This window comes from Idiotropiscis lumnitzeri, chromosome 18, assembly GCF_059441095.1.
Source record: "Idiotropiscis lumnitzeri isolate Australia: NSW breed Sydney's pygmy pipehorse chromosome 18, RoL_Ilum_1.0, whole genome shotgun sequence".
In the NCBI taxonomy this organism is placed as follows: Eukaryota; Metazoa; Chordata; class Actinopteri; order Syngnathiformes; family Syngnathidae; genus Idiotropiscis; species Idiotropiscis lumnitzeri.
This window is the reverse complement of record NC_142408.1, coordinates 4436905-4455860: the sequence shown is the minus strand read 5'-3', so window position 1 is coordinate 4455860 and position 18956 is coordinate 4436905. Positions and strand designations below refer to the sequence as shown.

The 18956-nt window shown below is 41.7% G+C and overlaps 1 protein-coding gene across 2 annotated transcripts in view; it reads right to left on the bottom strand.

Annotated features, from left to right (window-relative positions):
* The window catches only part of pappaa (pregnancy-associated plasma protein A, pappalysin 1a), a 75836-nt gene that overhangs the window by 51281 nt on the left and 5599 nt on the right, over positions 1–18956 (bottom strand). For both annotated transcript variants that reach the window (XM_088281915.1, XM_088281916.1), the window contains exons 2-6: positions 13669–14767; positions 7549–7694; positions 6681–6974; positions 5722–5914; positions 5442–5563 (exon numbers count right to left, since the gene is read on the bottom strand). In XM_088281915.1, coding sequence (XP_088138041.1) covers positions 5442–5563; positions 5722–5914; positions 6681–6974; positions 7549–7694; positions 13669–14767 — 1854 coding nt within the window. The remainder of the gene's footprint in view (positions 1–5441; positions 5564–5721; positions 5915–6680; positions 6975–7548; positions 7695–13668; positions 14768–18956) is intronic.

Below are 18956 nucleotides of genomic sequence, written 5' to 3'. Positions count from 1 at the left end.
AAAGCCAACTGGAATTTTCTCTGACTAGTTATCAGAATTTTTATTTATTTATTTTTTTAAATCGTCTTGTTTTTAATGAAATAAATTGGATTATTTGTTGTAGTTTTTTTTTGTGTGAAATCGTCTTGTTTTTAATTAAATAAATTGGATTATTTGTTCCTTTTTTTTTTTTTTAGTGGGAAGCCACCGAAAGTTCGTAAAACGTGCCCGCAAAGCTGCAGACTTACTGGCGGTCTGGCGTTATAAATTTCAATCTTCCGATTGGGCTGTTCACGTGCACACAATTTGCTTCTGGTGAACTGCTCCTTATTCCTCTCGGTGTCGATTGGAAATATCAGTCTGTGGAAGGTTTTCTATCCCGTTGTTTTTCTTTACTTTCACTTGATGTATTAAAAAACAACAAATACATACATATTCAAATTTTTTTTTTCAACAATACGGGACCGAAATAAAAAAATACATTTGAAAAAAAATGGAAAATTAAACCTTTAATTCAAGCGCATTTTTTCAATGAAAGAAAAATTCCACATTAAAAAAAAAGAATCCATGAGTTGAAATTTTGTGTGGCACAATTATTAGTTATTAGTAATTATTTTTATTTATTCCCCCCCCCACAAAATAGCACCTCATCGCCTCGTGTCGCCGTTTTACATCCGTCGAACATTGTGCTGCAAGATGCCACAATGTTCTCTCGTATGTGTTTAAAGCTTTGGATCTTATTTACGAGGGCCGACGGATGAAGAATGTGCATCCCTAAGGATTTTCCTTTTTTTTTCCGAGCATGCGCACCTCTCGGAACATGAAGGTGGAGGTGAAACTGAGAGTTCATTGTGAGTTCTTGCGGGCCGAGCGAGGTGTGTACCTCGCGAGAGAGGGGGGCCCGCCGTGAGGGGCTCTCAGTTCAGGAAAGTCATTACAACCCCGAACAGTCCCAAACGCTCCATATTTGGAGTCGGCACACAGCTAACTCGCATTATCCCAAGTGACGTACGCTAACATTCATCAAGCACTTTGAGAAGCCAGTGAGCGGCAGACACTATGTTCTCCCCCCCGATTTCCTTTAGTGCACTTCCAAGCTGGCGAGCGACGAAGCCATTTGCTAACCTCATTTCTGGGCACCGTGCAAAATTCCACTGTTTAATCAAGTGAACACTGAATATGCTTTCCAAGCCACATTATCTCAACACATTTATTATTGTACTGTAACTGCGTGTGTGGTCAGAGTGGAGGTAAATGAAAGAAAGAATGTGGAATAAAAAAAAAGACAAAAGTGAGGCTGGTAGAGAAGTATTTGCTGAAATGCTCAAAGAGGTTCGGTTTACCGTGAGCCGAAGGCCTCGTTTTCGTTTTGTTTGCAAGGAGAAAATCAGCCAATAGGATGGCTTTGAGATGCAAATGCAAGTATGGTCATTTTTTTCTCCCCCAAATATTCCAGGTCAAGTCAAAATAATAATGATTTACAGTTGGCACTAGGCACAACAAAACATACTTCAGATGACATTTTTGAATTTTATCATTCGGACTGAACTCTATTTTTAGAATTATTATTTTAGAATTATTATTACTTTTTTCAATTATTAGTTTTATTATTATTATTATTATTATTTTTAGAATTATTATTTTAGAATTATTATTACTTTTTTCAATTATTAGTTTTATTATTATTATTATTTTTTTTTAGAACTATTATTATTATTATTTTTATTATTATGAGAATTATAATTATATTTTATAATAATTGTTATTTTTAGAATTATTAATATTATTATTAGAATTATTGTTATTCTATAATAATTCTTATTTTTAGAATTGTTATTATTATAATAATAATTATTATTATTATTATTACGATTATTAGTGATAATATCGGTAGTTGTAGTGGTAATAGTGAAGTGACAGCACTTGATAAATCATTGAATTAATTTTCTTTAGTAAAATAAGTCTCTGTGCCGTGGTTTTTGGTTTCCTTTTTTTCTGCTATATGTATAATTTTTTTAAGTAATCTCTACAATTTTTACATATAATGTACTCTTGCTGTTGTTGTATACTTTGTAAGATGAACATGATATCTGTGATTTCTCAGGAAAGTGCCTAAAAATAAGAGGTTGAACCCACAACCTCAGAACTGTGAGGCAGATGTGCTTAACCTCTTGATCACATGCCACTTGTTAATAAATAATAATAATAATAATAATAATAATTTATTGATGGATACATTGAAGCTCTCCAACCAATTTACTGTAATAACACAACACTATACAGCTGAAGGAAAAAAAATGCTCAAATATTACGTTGACACCCAAAAAAGAGGGCGAGCCGACGACCCGTCTGGGGTCGACCCCCCCCCCCCGCCCCCATCCAAAAGAGGCGGGCGGGTGTGTGATGGGACAAGCCCAGGCATGTACGCGTTCTGCTTTCTAAGAACTGGCTCCCATGGTGAATGACTCACTGTCACACACTGTTACACACTCCCAAGACAGACAAGATAATCCCACCGCACACACACACACACGACGCTCACACAAGCACTCACACTTGACGGAGGCAATAGACACTGACTAAACAGCTGGGAAATCCGTGTCACATCGTGTTGCAATTGGAGTATTCAGAGGCTAATCTGTCAAAGTTGGTCCATTTCCAGATGACAACCATGAATTATGTTTATAATTGTGGAGCACTGTTATTGTTTGTGCGTTAGCTTGCATGCTAAACCAAATATATTATAAAATATCTATATTTAATATTTTAAATGACGAGTAATTCATAACTTTTTCACATCTAGGCTGGATTAGTAAAAGCACTTTATTTTGGAGTGGGACCATCCTCCATCTCGCATCTCCAGTTGCTCCAAAATACTGCTGCATTTGTGTTACCTGTCTATTAATCACATTCCGCTTCTGATCGGAGAACTAAAAAAAAATAAATAAATAAATTAAAAAAAGCAGCTTTGATGATCACAAACTTGGGGTTGCAAAAAGAGTTTTCCAGTTTTGGTTGTTGAATTTCGTCAGAAATTTGACCCCCTAAGCCCAATGTCGCAAATCCATTGACATCCCTGACTTGCGGTGGATTCCGAGCCTTCCTCGGTTCTACCCAATTAACATTTTTACACCGTGCACGTCCTCACGTATACATACAGGAAGTTGCACCACATTCACTCACACGCATGCACACTTCTGTTTCCAATCAAGCCAGGATCCTTTTCTTGTGAATGACGCTAACCACACACATTTCGCTTAAATATTTTGCTCGCTTTCCACCGCACACAACCTCCTGCCGAACTCGTGTCCATGTGTGCCGTTTCTTTTTTGGCCCTTCTTTTTTTCCTGCCAGGGGCATTGCGTCGTAAACATTTACGAGAGGTACTCCGGCCCTGGATGACCGCGGACTGCCGCCGTTTGAGGTGCGATGTGTATGCATGAACGCGCAACTCATGAATGCATACGCACATGCAGTGCAAACCCGGCACCGTTTATCTCCAGATACGAGCCTCACTCGATACTTGACATGCAAATGCGTCAGTTTCCCAGTCAGGAGCGGGGATGCATTAGGAGAACTTCGACTACCGCAGACACTTTATTCACCCAAAACGGCAGCTGGGAGTCCACCGAGACGCCGGCCGGGCAGAGTTAAGAGGAAATGGGGAGCTGACACAAACAGGGAGGCTTTCCAAGAAAGAAAATTGAGTACAGTTTACACACGGAGCATGTTGGACAAGCCCAGACTTGCCTCTGGTACACGCATTATGGCGAGTGTTAAGGCAAGGTTCAGTGACTTGAAATAATCTATAGATCACCCCCACACACACACACACACACGCACACACGCACGCCAACTCAAGCGGACAAATAGCGCGAGATAAAGGCGACACATAAAATTGGGCCGTTTGGCGACATGCCGGAAAGGAGCGTGCGCGTACACTTCATGTGATATGTGGAGGAGGGCAAGCTCTGAAATAGTCGTTAAAAATGTGTAATAACGCGTGATTAATAGGTCTTGGTCGGACGAGCCTTCCAGATTGTATACTATAAACATGAATAAGATCGGAATCACTGTTGTCGTTAATAGAAATATTCAAGTGCTTCTCAAATAGTAGGGCGGGCCCCCCCGGTGGGGGGGGGGGGCGTGTGAACCTGGGGAACATGCTTTTTTCCCCACTGGACTAAAATAAAGTGTAATTGCACCTCCACTCCACTAGTTGGCAGTGGCGTTCTCCTTGCCCAAGTAATAAGTCTCCGGTGTCGGTTTGTTTTGCAAAGAAAATGTGATTATTTATAGTTGCGGTGGGGAGTGGAGGGGGGGGGCAAATTGTTTTCTAACTGCTCAACAAAAAAATTAAGAAACACTGCCTTAGATTTTTTTTTAATGCGCCAGATCACGGCCACAGTACTTAACCGATTTCCACAAAAGTAGTTTTTTTTTTTTTAACGATGTGTAAATTTTTGGTTCAGTGATCTTAAAGCCAAGTAAAAAAATGCATTCATGTGAACCATCTGGTGTGAGAAATTAAAAGCACAAAGCAAGAGCAAGAAAAATATGAAATCATTTCCGGACGATAAGCCGCTACTCTTTACCTATATTTTGAATCGCGCGGCTAATACAAGGAAGCGGCTTTTCTGTGGGTATTTCTTTCACTGGTAGGGGGCGCTCTATCGATCAGAAAATAAGATAAATTATTTTTTTTTTCTTGGGTCTGCTCAGTTTTAATTAGCAAAGTTGTTGCCATGTTAAAAGGCACTTTTTTAACAATCTGATTTTTTTTTTTTTAATGAGCTGCTGCATCTTATATACAGCTGCGCTTTATAGTCCCGAAATTACGGTGAATAAATAACATTTTATTTTACGTAATATTTTCATCATTTTGTCAACGTTGCAAATTGACGTTGATGGTAATCCTGATGACAAACTCCAAATTGGGATCGTCCGGCACTGGGCGGACGTCTGCGCTCTGAGTGCCATTTTGGTTTCATAATAGCAAGAGAACGAGTGTGCTTGTTATGAGTGCTGCCAGAGTGATTCAGCGGTGCACAGATGGGACACATAAAGTATTTTAATAGCATAAATACCTCATCCCTATAAAGTCCTTATTCAGGGGGCTCGCTATCAGTGCACCAAAAAAAAAAAATAAAAAAATCTCATCTGAAATCCCACTTATGGCAGCTTTTATTGCGCTTAAATCCCGTGATTTTTTTAAAATTTTTTTAAATGGGGGAATTTCATTTATTTTGTTCGTGGGCTTGAGCCCTCACGCCACATGAATGCCGGCACCTTAAAGCTTCATCCGTTGGGAGTCGACCTAATGGGTGTTCCGCAAGTGAGTCAGTCTGCGAAATGTTTGCCTGTTGCTCTGACTCAGAAAGACGGCAAAACCTCAATTCCTGTTTGCATTTTTAGTTTTTTCTTACACAACAAACAGGGAATGAGTCGCACGTGAAATGTACCTTCGGCCTCAAGTGGAGACCAGTGTCCGGAGGGCGCGCACGGTCGGGGCGACGATGAGTTGGAGGCGTACTGCAGTAGAACTCTCCCCTCGGTGCATTTATCACACACTGTTCCCAATTCTCTAGGAAACACAACAGACAAGCACAGCAAGCAACTTAGATACAAGCCACACGTGACGCATTTCTTCAAGCGCCGATTCCAATGGATGCCGCCTCGCGTACCCCCACCCCTGCTAAAAAAAAAATGTTATTAATAGGCAAGCAATCGCGGTCATTTCACCTGTCATAAAAGTGTCCCGAAATGGGCGGGAACCATTCCAAGGTGACAGAGTTATGATGCTGCTCCACCACCTGAGGGGGCATCGGCACCGGGGGTGGTTTGGAGGCAGGTTGCCAGGTTTGGTAGACCAAGTCCAAGTAGCAGTGCATCCGAGCCACTTGATTCAAGGTGAACGAGTCGGTACAGGAATCGTCTGTGGGGGAGACAAGGCAGTCGTTTGCAGGAAGATGGGAGGTGGGGCGGACTTTCGATTGTTGATGTTCAATTCATTTGACACCTGAGGCCTTTTGAACGCCGTTCTTGTCATTTTACAAGAAAGTAACCTTCAAATACAAAAAAAACACTATTACATACTATTACAAGGTAATACACAAAAAATATTTTCTGGAAAAAAAAAACAAATATTTTACTGAAAAAGCCATTTTTTAAAAATAATTATTATGGTAATTAGGTAATTATTTCCAATTGTTGCAATTAAATGAGAATTGTAGTACAATAAAAAAAATCACATTTGTTTTTTGGGGAAAAAAAAATCCTCTTCCTCGTGATGTGATTATATTAGAAAGTTGGCAAGTTTTCATATTATAAGCAAAAACAAAAAAAAACAATAATAATCATACTTTTCCAAGACACAAATTTATCCAAATACAGCGACCCATAGAATGAGAGCCGACTTCATAACCAAAACAAATACAACAAAAGAATTGTTGTGCAACATCGTGGAGCATCATCCACACTGTTGAGCTATTTTGAACCCTGTTGCTAACCAAATCAGCAGCACCAACAACATGCTCCCAATTGGCAGCATCTTATTATGAAACTTTCTGCTTGAATGTACTCTAACGCTGTCAAGTGGGATATTCCCGACTTCATAACAGCCTCAAACGCATCTCAACGCATCAAAAATTAGCTGCGAACGTAATCTGAAAACCACCAATCGCAGTACCCCCGTTCCTCACCTGCGTAACTCATGTAGTTGTTGAAGGGCGTGTGCGTGAAATGCGGACAGCCGCAAGTTTCGTTGCCCGGCTCGGGATCGTGGCAACCTTTGTACTTGGGCGTGGGGTTGGTGTCGGCGCACAGATCGCCGGTCTCCATGGAAGGCTCGGTCTCCAAACAGGCGTCGTTGCACGACTCGATCTCCGAGATGCCTCGAAAGACGTGGTAGAGGCCCAGACTGTGACCGACCTCGTGAACCATCGTGTCGGTGTGGCCGAATGTACCGTAGAAGGACGGGTTGAGCACAATTCCGCCTGGGAGAGGGAAATGGAGTGTCTGTCAGTTTATCAGTCCAGAGCTGTCACCACTCTATCATGTGACGGGGTCTTAAAAAAAAAAAGAAAATTATATTTATAATATTATATTTTCGGCCTTGACCAATAAAATCGATCCGTTTCTGTGATGACTCCCTGCGGACAACGATGAGAAAAGCCTACCAGAACATCTGAAAAGAATTTGAGGTTAATCAGTTATCTAGTTCTCTAAGGGTGTGCACACTTTTGAGAACACATGTTCATTTTTTTTTTTTTTTTAAACAAATGAGTTGTTCAGGTTATAGAACACATTCATGTATCTTTTTTTTTTTTTTTTTTTACCAACACAAAAATTGACAGGGGTGTGTAGACTTTTTATATCCACTCACGGTGCATAATGCAAACAATCAATATGGAGATTATTCACAATCCACTTGGGCGTCCTCACAGTTTGAGCTGTGATCAAGACAGACGATTGTGAACTTTAATTACGGCCGATCCACCGTCTGGGCTGCCAGAAATGTAAATATGCGCAGGTTATTTGCATGCGTGCCTGCGTGGCGTGTCATCGAACCTAAATGCGTGAGGGCTTCTTTGTCCCACGGCCAAGTGGCAACCCCGGCTAGATCTTCATCAGAGGAGTTGGCAAAGAAAACGTTCAGGTGAGTGGAGCCGTCCAAGCGCAGGATCTCTTTCAGCTCTTTCACGTCCAAATAGGCCCTTGGAAATGACAGAGAAAGGAAGAGTTTTATATTGGTTGGTGCAAAAAGGAAATTGGAACTACGGAAAAGTTATAAAAAGAAGAGAATAAAAGGGATATTATTGGAAAGAATTTCCCAGGGATAAAGTTGTAAATCCTCGTGACACAGTGGTTATTTTCTGACAATAATCAGCTAATATTACACAAAAAAAAGGACATATAATTTAGTGAGGTTGTAATATATTTTTTAAACATTCATGATATCTAATTTTGCAAGATTATAGCCCTAATTTATGAGGAAAAAAATCCCAAATATCATGAGAATAAATTTGTAATATTCGAAAATAAAACTGTTTTTACAAGAAAAATATTTTTGTTCTCATGTGTACTTTTATGTAAAAAAAAAAAAAAGTAATAATAATACTTGAAGGAAAAATGAAAAAAATAAATTGTAACGTAGTTGGGTTTTAATATTACCAAAAAGTTTTTTTTTTTTTTTTTTAAATAAAGTTGCCCTATTGTGAAAAAAAAATGTTCAGAACGGAATTGTAATTGTAATATGAAAATAATGTTGTCATTTTCAGTATTTTTAAAATAATATATGCTTTTTTTTTTTTTTTTTTTTAATTTTGGAAGCCACCAGCCCACAAAACAACAACTGGATAAGAGCAACAGATTGCGTAAATGTGCTCTAATTGACGGAACACCTGACTGGGGAACTTAGGCAACAAATTCTCTACACAAATGCATGAATGAAACGGAGTGAGACAAACCTCATTTATAAAACACGGAAAAAGTCCGTTTCAGTTTGAAAACGCCCTCAATCGTTTGTCATCCTCGCTATTGCCCCCTTGAGTAATCGAGGAGAGGAAATTGGACAATGTTGAGGTTGTTGTCTCGGAAGCGCAACAGTAAGCCCAAATGCAAGTGAGGGCCTTCATTTCCCTCGTGTGCAGCGATGGTGATAGCCAAGCCGCAATGCCTTGTGAACATCAAGGCGACACATGTTTTATGTTGGGAAGACAACCAGTTCAATAAAACATTTGCTGCCATTTTGATTCCCAACATCTCCCCGTGGTCCGAAGCCACCGATTAATTGAGAGCACAGAGACGAGTATTGTCTTTCAGCGTGCGGTGCGGCGATGGGTTCGAGAACCTTGGGGAGGGGGGTGGGTGTAAAAAAAAAAAGAAAAAAAAAATCAACAAAAAACGTCACTGATAACTGCAATCATGCAGCACGACGATAAGTCGTCACCGCAGTCGTTCCTTTTGTGCACAAATTAAATCCTGGCCGCCGGCCCTGGCAGACAATGTCAGCAAGCACAGCCATCGCTTGAAAGTGTCAATAATCTGTTGCATCTGCTGGAAGTTTTTTTTTTGTTTTTTTTTCTTTCAAAACACAACGGACAAAACATGGTCACAAATTACACGCCCTTTGAATGTTTTGACCTAGTTTGTGTGATCCGCCCGTCTACTACGACCAGTGTTTCGGTTTAGAACTTCTGTGTTCTTGGATCATAAGATTAAGTGCGACAACAATGAGGCAAAATAGAAATAGAAAAAAAAAAAAACATGGAAGTTTACAGCTGGGAAACAAACGTACTTCCAACTAAACGGTTCCGACCCTTTGGTTAAATGTGAACTCGGCGGTGAAAATAATGCAGCATAATCTCTCGCTGGAACAAATAAAGTGCACGCCTTTGGCGAGTTTTTTTGAAATGGCTGTCTGTGTTTGTCCATTTACACATTCGAAGTCCGTGGGGAAGTATCGGAATCTTTGCGGATGAAAGTGAGAAGTAGGAAAATCGTGGCGGGAAAAAAATTGGGATGTAATGAGGTACACCTTCGTATCGTATCGAGTGAAACCATTTTTTATTATTTATTTATTTTATTTTTTTACAACAATTTCTTCATTACATTCAACGTCGCGCTGTCTGTCACCTTAATTTTGATTTCATTCTCTTGCACCACAACACTTTGTGTATCATTTATTCCATTCTTCGCTCTAAAAATGTAGCCAACCATGCCAGCATGCTTCCACTTCTTCTAAAAACTCGACAAAAAAAAAAAAAAGGGAGGCAAGTGTCTGCATAAGATATTAAAATCGAAATGTAAAAAGCAAGCTGACTGGCGGCGTATGTTCAATGTCACCTCGAGGAAGCAATTTAAGAGTGGCTAACAGCGCTGTTTGGCAGCGTTGTGCAGGAAATAAACCCGTGAGAAAATTGTCCTTCTTGGCAATTCGGCAAAGGTTTGAAGCCACAGGCATTTAATAGATAATATCGTCACAAAAATCTCACTGCACGAGGAAGAAAGAGACGACGGAATACGAATGGGACTTTTTCCGCAGAAAATAAAATTATTAACAAGGGTTATTCATTTCATTTTTTTTTTCCCAAGTTCGGCGGGCAGGATTAAAACGTTTAGCGGGCCGCATGTGGCCCCCGGGCCGTAGTTTTCCCACCCCTGTTGTATAGGGTTAATTTTTGCTGTGCTGTAAAACAGTAAAAGTCAAATTTACTTATTCATTTCTTGAATACAAATGAACTGAGTATTTTATTTTATTTTATTTTTGTGTGAGCTTTCCCCAAAAGAGCCTGGCGAAGTTTTTGTAGCGCACAAAGAGTTGGGACCGTTCACTCGGTCTTTGTGGCCGTCCATTCACGTCTTCTTCTAAGCTCCTCGCCAATGACCCTTACCCGGCTTTACTCCGACCCTGTCGCTCTCCCTCTTTGGACCCAAAGCCCCCCACCACTCCTTTCTGCTTGGAAGTTCCAATTTCCAAAAGACGCAGAATTTAGACTCGGGATCGATGAAAAAAACAATCACCGATAACACGGAGCGTTCCAAAACTCCCCCCAAAATCTCTGAAGTGGTCGCTTATATCCAGGCACGGGAATGAACGCTCTCAGAAATTTGGCAACATCTTCATGGCTGCCTTCCGCGACTTAACGACCGCCATCTATCCGGAGCGTAAAGCGGCGAGCACCCCGGGGGAAGTATATTTTCAAAAACGATACAATCTGACAATCCATTATCCCCATCCGACGAGGCTAATGGCCTCGATTGCAAGAGGCCCTTTTCCCCGAAAAGCCACCCCCGCCCCCTCTCTCTGAAAGCACAGGTGAAATCTCAACAACAGGTGTTTTTATAAGTGCGCTACGGCTTTAAAGGGGAAGTGCAAAGTCCTGGTATTTACGAACAAGCACTCCATTATGTTTTATGGGACGGGGCTTAATGGTTTAGACGACCAACTGTAAAACACCCAAGTCAAGGGCCCGGGAGATTAGCTGCCTCCACTGAGCTAAATACAGCGGGGAGAGGGAGTGGAGCCGAGAAAGGGTGGTCCATCCATCAATCTGCCACGCTGAGAGGTATTGACTCATGACGAGGAGAGGCAAAGGCCAAGGGAAAACCGATGACCTATTAGCCTCTGACAACGGCGGGGCAGAAATTCATTTCCCAAAATGAAAAGTTTTACGCACTTGTCTTTCGTGGGTTGGGAGTGACGGCCGGGGGACTTTAGTTTTGAAAAGCTAAGTACAGTAACGACTCCCTGTGCCCTTCGCTATCTGGCTCGGCCCCTCATGTAATATCAATTCACACCGGATAAATCCAGACAAAGGAATGTTTGGCATTTTTTGAAAAAAAAAGAAAGAAAGGAACCGAGAGATCAACAAATACCAGCAAAAAATAAATAAATCAATAAAAATCGTAAAGCGGTAGATGAGAAAGATGGCAGAAGGAGGTCATGTTGGCGGGCGCGGGAGAAAGAATTGAACGTCGCCGTAACTAAAGATTTTAGATTTAGAAGTTGAACTTAAAAAAAATCTGTAGAGCATATCATAATTAATAATAATAAAAAATAATAATAATAATGATAATAATAAGATTAATAATAATAATAATGATGATAATAATAATAATAATAATAATAATAAAATTATTAATAATAATAATAATAATAAAATTAATAATAATCATAATAATAATAATAATAATAATAAATAATTAAATTAATAATTTAAAAAAAAACATAGCAAACAGTCAATTGAGCCAGATTATTGTGAATGAGAATCTCCCTCCTGTTTTTCTTTCTTTCTGGTATGCGTCAAAGCCCCACGCCCATATGTCAAATACCAGAGCGATTTGGACAGTGGAAGCCAGTTGTTGACGTCTAAATCAAGCAGATTCTCCGCTGCTTGATGAATGGGCTTTGACCGATGACTAAGCTGGAAGGGATGTGAAGCCCACCTGCTTTTACTCTCCCAGTGTTGTTAATTAAATGTCATTATTTTGCTATTTAGCGGTCATTTCAAACAAAAAGGCGAAGAGGCGGACTGACAGAGCTTCCAGCTTCGGCCCTGATTGAAACCAGCCACCTTCATGACTCTGTTCGCACCATGACGACGATTTCAACGGAGATTTACTGCTTTTTGCTAATGATGACAACCTCCTGCTATGTCCTCAGTCAAGGCTACTGTCGCTTTGGATACCCGGAAGCAAAAACGGCTGGAGCTGGACGACGGGCACAGTCAAATTCCAAATATCGGCGATCTCTTCCAGCTTTGACAAGTCCATACAACATTACAAAAAAAAATATTTAGGAACGACTACGTCAAGCAGATACCACAATCCCGAGGTTCATGTGCTGTACACCTGGAAGAAAAAAAAAATGGATCCACACAAGTTTCTCCACTGTTTTTCATTGGAAAATTCAGCCTCCCGTGTTTAGGGACCCTCACCTGCCTCCCAAGGAAACACGTCTGTGCGGTTTCCTGGAGAATCATTTCCATTGCTACAAGCGAAAGTCATTCTGGTCCCTCTTTCCTGACCTCTATTTGCCTTTACACTGTTTACAATCTCACTCTTTCCGAATCAACTGCCGCCTCCAATCAAGACGGCTTAATTAGGACCACTGGCTACAGGAAACAAAGTAGAAAAACGTGGGGGGAGAGTTGTTGAAAAATGGATACACACACACACACGAAAAAAAAAAAAAAAAAAAGATCCGTCTGGCTTGCGTATTTGCTACCAGGAGAGTCATCATGTAGCATTTGTTTTGCCCCGCTCGTGTGTGGAACGCTGATTGAACCAGGCCGAGGTAAGATTGGACGAGCCGCCCCGGGAGGATTTCTCAGGCCACACAGGCTGGGAGTTGAGTTACAACTCCGCCTCAAACCAAATGGTTGGGAAGAAGAAGGACTAGACTTCCAAGAGGATTTTGCGGGGAGGGCGCACCGAAAGTTGCGCTTTTTGGATTCATCGGCAAAAATGAGAGGTGTCGATTTTGGTCGACGGTATTTACCGGTTTTGCAAGACGATAAGGCGCACCCGTATATAAGCCGCAGAAAATCTTTTTAAATAGATTTTAAATGGTAAAAATGCTTTTTTTTGTGTGTCTGTAAGGAGTAAAAAGTAGAGATATTTGCGTAAAAATGTAAAAAAAAAAAAAAAAAACTACTAAGTAGCCTGAAAAATATTACTCCCCTAAAGCATAGATACCTAAAATTTCTACTTAAGTAAGGTCGCAAAGTATTTTTAATTTACTGTATTTTCCGGATTATAAGGCGTACCCGTAAAAATCGTAGCTGTTCTGCTTTTTAGAAAAAAAAAAAAAAGATATCCAAGCCGCTGTTAGCCCCATGTTGAAAAAAAATGAGTTTTTTGATTTTGGATTTGGTAAAAGTACACAAACATATTGTTAAAACAGTGCCTTTTAACACGGCGACAAATTTGCTAATTAATTAAGAGGGAAAAAAAAAAAATCGAGATTTATTTAGCGTATTTTCTGAACTATAGAGCGCCCCGAGTGGTGAAAGAAAAATCCGCAGGCAAGCCGCACCATTGTATTGGTTCAAAATCGATAAAAAAAAAAGTAGCGTCTTGTCGTCCGGAAAATCCGGTATTTCATCCCGACTTGTAGGAAATCAACCAAGGAATGTTGTGGCGATATACGTGAAGAACGGCTACGGAGATTGACGACGTTCTTACTTGTGAGGAGAGGAGCGATTGAAGCACGTCTTGGTCACATCCGTCACATCGGGGTTGCAACAGTCACCAAGGTCGTAGTAGAAATTTTCCCAGTTACATTCCGGGTCGCACACGCCGTTGCCCTGCTTGCTCTCGGGACAGCGACTCCGGTGGCCCGACACGCAGTCTCCGGCGTCGAACCCGGTGAGCGGATGGTTGCATTCCGGGTCGCAAACATCGTCGCCCACTTTGCTGATGTCGCAGTTTGCGAGAATCAACCGGTTCCGAAGGGACGAGTTGGTTACGTTGTGAACGCTGAGCTCCCAGGTGATGTTGTACGGACCGAAGGCGTCATTAAGCCGCTGGTGTTGCAAGCTGATTTGGTGGTCCGACACGGTCGGCTTGGTCCGTGTATCGTCCCAAACGTTGATCACGCGGTACCGCACTTTCTTGAGGCGGCGGAAGCTGGAAAGCTGGTTGTAGTTTTTGATGACCTCGACATTGTCACATACGGTTTGGCCACAAGCCGGCGGCTCGAGCGTCGTGTCCAGTAATCCATCAGAATTTCCTCCACCGCCCTGAAAACCCAACCGGCCGCTTCCCCTCCGCTCCGGCTGAGGGAAGCTACCGTCTTTCACAGTCAGCCACTTCCTACCCGGGTGCTCAAAAGTTTCCCGTATGACCAGCTGAGGTAGATCTTGCGGATCCTCGTTGCCCTGCATATCCCTGATAATCTGCCTCTGCCCTCGAGCGTGCCGCCACAGAGCCAGCCTCTCCACCGCCCCCCGGTAGTTATGATTCAGCGCGTTCCCGCCGATCATGAGCACTTTGCACTTTTTGGTCAGGTGACTAAAGACGTCACCCGATTGCTCGCGACTCACGCCAACCTGGGCGCCGTTGACCAAGAGCTTCATGTAGACGCCGTCGTAGGTGACGGCGAGGTGCGCCCACTGATTTGGTACGTAGCGTGCGTTGGAGTGGATGGTGGTGGCCTTGTGAGCTCGATCGGTCTTCAGGGAGAAGAAGAAGCGAGGGTCTCGGTTGCCGTGTTCGCTGACCGACTGGATGCCGAGCAGCCAGCCTCGGTCGCTGGAGGCGTAGAAACATTTGTCGTAAAGGCCTGGGAAGACAACAGAAGAAAAGCATGTTTTGAAACGTCGATACGTTCGAGCGGTTTGTCGCTTCCGACGCGCGACTCAATGAGGCGGTTGCATTGAAAAGTGGGCGGGCCTTCAAGGCCTTCTCTGCTGGCCTAACATAATCAAGAAAAAAAATGATCATATTATATCCTAGCGTTGTATTTTTAGGTGAGAGTTTTTATCCAATCAGGATTCCGCTCGCTTGTGTTGCCGGGCAGATTTCATAATACTAATAGCGCGCGCTATTTGTGCGGGCGTCTCTTCTGTGTGAGCAAGGGGGCTTTTACAGGCGATAGGCAGTTGCGATAGCCAATCAGATCTCGACTTGGTGACAGGAAGGCCTTCTCGCTCAGCGCGTCTTGTGATTCGATGCTCACTATGGAGGGGGCGGGGCTATGCAGAATCAACACACCAGAAAGTCGTAACTGGCGACCGTTCGAAAACATAAAATATATTATATTATATATTATATTTTTTAATCCAAAATGGCCAGAGGATGGAATTTAATTGCCATTTTTCAAGACGGACGTTTCAAGATAAGCTAGGTCGTCCATCGCTCATTTAGTACTGTGGTGTCATAAATGAGGGGGACTCATTCAAGTCGGACTAAGTCGGACTTTACGGAAAGCCCGCCACTGGCAACACATTCATATCCAGTGCGGAGTTAATCTGAGGTCACGATGACAAAAGACTCCAAAACTTCCTGTTATTCTTATGAGAGAGTCAAGTCAAATCGCCAAGAGTTAAAAGACAATAACTCAGGTGGAGAAAACTAACAGCAGCTGCTCTGGACTGACATGTTCAAGCTTTCGATATTTGGCGTCTGTTCGCCGGAGGGAGTTAAACGTGGTACAAATATGTCTCTGCAGGCAAACGTGAAGCATGGCAGAGATTCCGTGCAGATTTGGGGTGGGGGGGGGGGTGCATTTGTCCAAATAGAGCTGTGGATTTGGTCAGATATTGTGGTCTTGTCTTATCCGTCACGCAAGGCTATCCGCAGAGTCAACATGTGATCACCCACCACAACATTTAGGCACACCATAAAAACATCCATAAAAGTCAACTCAATCCTATACTTTGAAAAAAAAAAAAAAAAAAAAGTGACAATATGTAAGACTGGTCATTTCGATTTCCAGCTGTCGAGATCAGAGCGCAGATGCATAAATATGATTTATTTTTCTCTCCTATAATCTGAGGGTGTGTTGTCCTGGAAATTGGGTTGAAGTGCATGTTTGGCCAAGGGAAACTCCATGGAAATCTCTCTGTATAGGGTTTTTTTTTTCGCGAACACTGAGTGCATTTAAAGTTGTTACTGTTAGTGTAAATGTCCCTTGCCTGCTAAGTAGCCAGAGAAGGCCGGTTCTCTGCTGAGGCCTTGTTTTCGTAGAGGCACCAAAACACCTTTTTCCTGTTTCACTTGGACCATGTGTGTCAGCTCGAGCATGGTAATGTGTTTTCACTTCTTAGGGGATCTCTGAATGCTAACTGTTTGTTTGTTTAACGCTTGTTGAGGTACGTATGTGACCGGCGCGCAAGTTTGGGGGCACAAGGGTTCAAGTTTATGGCCCGGGCTGCTTGCGAGGACGTTTTGCGACGATTCAAAACGCACCTTGGCATGTTAAAAGGCCATTCGGACTTGATACTTCTCCTCAGGTTTGTCTTCCTTTTTTTTTTTTTTTTTGAACATTTTTAGACGCGATAAGGCACTGGTGTCAAACTCAAGGCCCGGGGGCCCGATCTGGCCCGCGGCCTCATTTTATGCGGCCCGCGTCGGAAAAATCATGCGCGTCGAAATGGGACCATCATTCCTGTTCTCCCAGAACGGTTCAGATTATAAAATGTCAAATCCGTCGCCGTGCGCAAGAGTCTTTCCGCTTCCGCATTCAAGAGGCTGGACTCAAGTCTGGCGCCCAAATCCGGTCCTCGCGAGTGCCTATCCAGCTTGTTTTACATGTTTCCCTCTTCCAACACATCTGATTCAAATTATCACCTCATCAGCCAGGTTTGCAGAAGCCTGATAACGATCCTGATCATTTGAATCAGGTGTGTTGGCGGAGGGAAACATGTAAAACAGGCTGCATAGGGGCTCTCGGGGAACCGGACTTGGGCACCTCTGGAAAGTGAAACGCAATATTGCACATTTTGAGTCATTTCACAGCTGCCGACGCCAGGTGATGACTGTCACGGGCAAACTCACACGTGGCTCATCGACTACCCGATGCATATGACCTGATTGTCACAACCATGAGGGGCTAGTTAGTCTAAAATGATTTTTTTATCATCATAAATAATGCCGTCAAGTAACATGTTAAGGTTAATATTGATCATAATCGCAATAATGAAAACCTCTTGGTCTCGACCCGCTTTTCCCTTATCGATCAAGCCACGCCTCCGGCTAATGGCGAGCGCTAACTTTGATCTGGTTCTCATTAGGCGACGAGCGGCTCCACGATGCATTCATTAAATTGCTAATTCAATGAATTTATGTTCAAAAGGCAGCGCGACGGCCCCGGTTCAGCGTCAAGGTCAGGCCCGAGGTGGATGACGTACGCCGCCTTTTCGCTGGGTTGGAAGGGAAAAAGCCCTCCATCTGTCAGCTAGTGCGCTCAAGGCTAAAAGGTGTGCTCCAATGCTTGCAGGGCTCCTCGTGTAAACAGCTGTCATAATTCTGCCATGCTCAATTAATCTAACACACTACACTTTTCCAGAGCCTGCTTTCAGGACTCCCCTGGCTCACACACCCAATATACAGGTACATAATATTTGATTTATATATATATGTATATATATATATATATATATATACATATATATATATATATTTTTTTTTATATATATATATTATATATATAAATATATATATATATATATATATAAATATATATATTTATATATATATATATATATTTATATATATATATATATATATATATAAATATATATATATATATATATATAAATATATATATTTATATATATATATATATATAAATATATATAAATATACATTTTATATATGATATATATAAAATATATATATATATATTTATATATATATATACACACACATCTTCTCTCAGTGCTTCTTGTCAAACAGCAGAAACAGATGGACTCAAATGCGCATTACGTAAGATCCGCATCAGTGTGCTTTGTTCATAAAAAATTGTGCGATTCCAGCTGAGAAACCGATTATGTCGCCTGTTGCAGCGATTCGTGAGATATAATAATATATATATATATATTAAGATTTATCATTTAAAATTAAATCTATTTGACCCATTTTGCCCCACGAATCAAAAGGTTTGCACACCCCTGGGTTAGATGCTGGACAAACGTACTTGGATACCTTTGAAAGTGCGTTAAAACCAAAGGAAAAGTGAAAACGCATATTTGATCATTTTGTCCTTGCCAAAATGAGGTCTGGCCAGGGTGAGCTATGATGATTTGAATTTTGTGCCGAGAAATTTTCTGGTGGAGCTCCAAATAGTACGTCGGAGGCGAACTTCAAGCGCAACCGTTGTATGTTACGTATGCTATAGTATCCATTTGCATCCGCGCACATAAAGGGAATTGCGCTCGGTTCCAAAGGCCGCCTTGCGTTGGTCTCAGTCCAAGAAAAACACCCTCAGGAAACAAAAGGCTCAAAAAAAGGAAAGCGGCATTAAAACACACACGCGCTACAAAGAAACACGTCGGCTTGGACTTCGACAAACAATGACGAGTGGATTGACTTTGTCACCTTACGAGAGGTGAAATAACTTTTGGTCCGAAAGCCGCAGTTTCCCTGAAGGATGATGGAAAATTACGCCGATATTTAATCCAAAACATGAACAAATAAAAAGATATTGATGATAAAAACGTCATGACATCACGTATTGGGACTTTAAACATTTTAACTAGGCTGTCAAGCTTGAATTTTTCGAGACTACTTCTTGGAGTCTTGGCGCGGGCGAGTCTGCCAATAAGATTCAGTTAAAAGCGTTTCAGGTTATTGGACCCTGACAGCTATTTTTTTTTTTTTTTTTTTTTTGCACCGTAACTTTTTATTGGGACATTGACATCCCATTAAGGTCGTTGGAAGCGCTCGTGTTTGCACGATGGCGTAACGAATCAGAATTCCGTTTGAGGTAATAAGCGTTGATGTCACACTCGTCTCTTCGTATGAAGCTC